Source organism: Monosiga brevicollis, genomic scaffold (assembly GCF_000002865.3).
Source record: "Monosiga brevicollis MX1 MONBRscaffold_9 genomic scaffold, whole genome shotgun sequence".
In the NCBI taxonomy this organism is placed as follows: Eukaryota; class Choanoflagellata; order Craspedida; family Salpingoecidae; genus Monosiga; species Monosiga brevicollis.
Window position 1 is genome coordinate 1,162,598 of NW_001865046.1, and position 2,810 is coordinate 1,165,407.

At 54.8% G+C, this 2,810-nt stretch overlaps 1 protein-coding gene across 1 annotated transcript in view; it reads right to left on the reverse strand.

Moving 5' to 3' along the window:
- Window positions 1–1,627, reverse strand: part of MONBRDRAFT_32366 (uncharacterized protein) — a gene marked incomplete at its 3' end in the record, with an annotated part of 1,984 nt that extends 357 nt beyond the window's left edge. Inside the window, exons 1-9 of the mRNA XM_001745692.1 lie at window positions 1,588–1,627; window positions 1,388–1,467; window positions 1,177–1,288; window positions 923–1,104; window positions 712–818; window positions 514–604; window positions 342–436; window positions 165–222; window positions 5–84 (exon numbers count right to left, since the gene is read on the reverse strand). Coding sequence (XP_001745744.1) covers window positions 5–84; window positions 165–222; window positions 342–436; window positions 514–604; window positions 712–818; window positions 923–1,104; window positions 1,177–1,288; window positions 1,388–1,455 — 793 coding nt within the window. The 5' untranslated portion in view covers window positions 1,456–1,467; window positions 1,588–1,627. The remainder of the gene's footprint in view (window positions 1–4; window positions 85–164; window positions 223–341; window positions 437–513; window positions 605–711; window positions 819–922; window positions 1,105–1,176; window positions 1,289–1,387; window positions 1,468–1,587) is intronic.
- Between the last annotated feature and the right edge of the window lie 1,183 nt (window positions 1,628–2,810).

A 2,810-nucleotide genomic window follows, 5' to 3' on the forward strand; every position in this document is an offset into this window, starting at 1 on the left:
GTACTGATGATGGACATGTTCAACTCATCGTTGTCTTGCGGTGGGGCCAAATGATCACCGCGAGGCGAATGGGGTAAGATTGACCTGGCGAAGAGATGGCACAAGGAAACAGGTGAATGGACAGAACAAAGATTGTGTGCGGTCCGAGGTGTGAGAGATCGTACCGAGTGGCTCCGGCCAACCTCGCCGACATGGGCTCGTGCGGTTGCTCGGATTGGACACCTAGATGGGAATCCAGCAAGAGGTTCGTTTCAAACTCCGTGAGACAAGCGAGGAGCAACCACAGCTTGGCTCACTTTGTCAGCATGGCATTGTCAGCACGCATAGAGGGGTCAACTTACAGCTCAAACCGCGTTCAATACACTCGATCACGGCGGCTTGCAAGTGTGGGCCGGCGTGTTGCTGCGCCTTGGCCACGGCCGCTGCCAATGTCAGCCTAAAAGATAAAACGGCAGACAAGATGAGATCGCCCTGGGGTCAAGGTGATGTGACCATGATGGATGGGTGCCGTACCGGTGCTGAGCCTTGGAAGCACAGAGCGCCTTGATGAGGTCACGCAAGTCGGCACTGACTTCAGGCCAAAAGTACTCGTCTTTGAAACAATCTACGCGCCAGCAATGCGGGGCATGTCATGAAGCCGGGGCAACAACAAAAGGGAATGTCTGCTGGCTTTGGGTGGCAAGGTCGAGAAAGAATGCCTTGCGGGCCCACCTTGGCGTATGTTCTCCTTGATGGGGGGTTGGCCCACGAGATAGGGACAGCTACCTTCAAGAAGGGTGATGCCAAAGCTAAAAGCATCAGCAGCCGTTGTCGGGGTTCTGGTGGTGGAGCGAGCCAGATCGGTAAGTTTGTATTCGGGTCAGTGCAAGAGAAGGGGCCAAGAACAATGGTCGAAGAGCGATCGAAACGATGAACGGCTCACTCATTGAGAACTTCCGGGGCCAGGTAAATGCCGTCGCCATCGACAGGAAAATTGGGCGGGGAGCTCATGTCGATGGAGATGCCAAAGTCGCACAGAACGATGTGGCCGTCCCGTCGCAATAGGATGTTGTCCGGCTTGACGTCCAAGTGAATCAGGTTGCGCTCGTGCATTGATGCCAGGGCCTGCAAGATGATGGGAGGTGAGCCGCATGCCAGGAACATTGCAGGCAAGTCGCTTGACGGACAAACGCTGACCTGTCCGACGGAGAGGATCAACGCCCAGGACATTTCCTCGGGTAGACCACGTTCGTATATCTTACACAACCTGCCCAGCGTCAGGTCATAAAAGGGCAGAACGAGCGCCACACTACTCAAAGGGCAAATTCAAAACAAGGTGAGCCACTCTGCACCGCACCGTAAGTATAAACAAGGGATCGATCAGTCAAGAGGGGCCTCTGATACCAACCCGGGTTCGGTATGGAAGACATTTTCGTATTGCAGCACGCCGGGGACATCGCGAAGCCGATCAAGCATCTCCCGTTCCCGCTGTTGGCCAAGAAAGGGGATAGGCGGGTTCGGATTCGTGAGCGAGTCTGAGCAGGAGAGGCAATGCCAAAAAAAAAAAAAAAAAAAAAAAAAAAAAAAAGCGCAGAGCGGGGCACAGACGTTGGCATTGGGCCCAGTTGAATATTTGATGACGTGCTTCTGAAAAGGTTGGCCCTTGGCGTGAACCAGGAAGACTTTGGATACTTGATTTTGGCTGAGGATCTGTTCTTCCTCAAAAGCCTGCGGTTGTATGGCATCCGAGATCGAGGCCGGTGAGTTGAAGGAAAAAATGAAGACTAGGAGGAAAGCATCCACATGGGAGGACGAGGTCGCACGCACCCCCTTTGTCATGAATGTAATGCTGTCTGCTGCTTGATTGGCTGTGCGGAGTGGCAGGGCGGGGTTGAGCTACAGCTGTGACGAGAGGTGACAAAGTCTATCAAAAGGACGGGATCGAGTCATCGGACCTGCGCCGGTGCGGCGGCTGCGTATCGCCTTCATGGGTGATTTACTGGCAGCATTGGGTGGTGGCTTGGCGCGTTGAGGTCTGCAAGGGGAGAGGAGCCGTGTCAAAGACGATGGTCAGGGCGGCACGGCGGGTGAAGCGGAGCGGAGGCGAACGGTGTTGCGGACAAGCACAACAAGGAAGAAGGCATGGCAGGAGAGTATGGGACGAGATGAGCCGAGTCGAGGCGAGGACGGGGAGACGGGGGAGGGGGAGAAGAAACACAAAAAGGGCAGCGATGACATGTCTGGACACTCGATCAGTTGATTGAGAGGAATCGAGGGGCATACCACCAAACCAAGCCTTTTGTTGCAACAGAAGAGGAGGAGGAGGTGGTGGAGGCGGAGGAGGCGGCGGCGGAGGAGAGATGACAGATAGGGCAAGAGACAGGGGGGGGAGAGGAGGAGGGAGGTTTTAATGAGGCGGGGGAGAGAGCAACATTGGGTATCATGTCTTTGGGATTTGCATTGGCAGCGGGGGAGGGGACAAAGAGGCGTCAACCAAACAAGGACAACGAGGACAACGAGGACAAGGGGGAGGGAAACAACACCAACGACACCAACACCATCACCAACGACACCAACAACAACGACAACAACAACAAGAGAACGAACGAACGCTTGATCAAACAAAAGAAAAAGCAAAAGCAAAAAGCAAAAGGTAAAAAGCAAACAACAACAACAACAAGACAATAACGAATGACGTTGAAAAGGGCAGCGGGCGTACCGGGGTTGGAGGTCATGGGATGAGAGGACGGGGGCAGGGAGGGGTCTGGAGCGAGGGCTGGAGGAGGTTGGGATGGCATCCATGAGGTCGGCGTCTTGGGCACGGCGCTGTG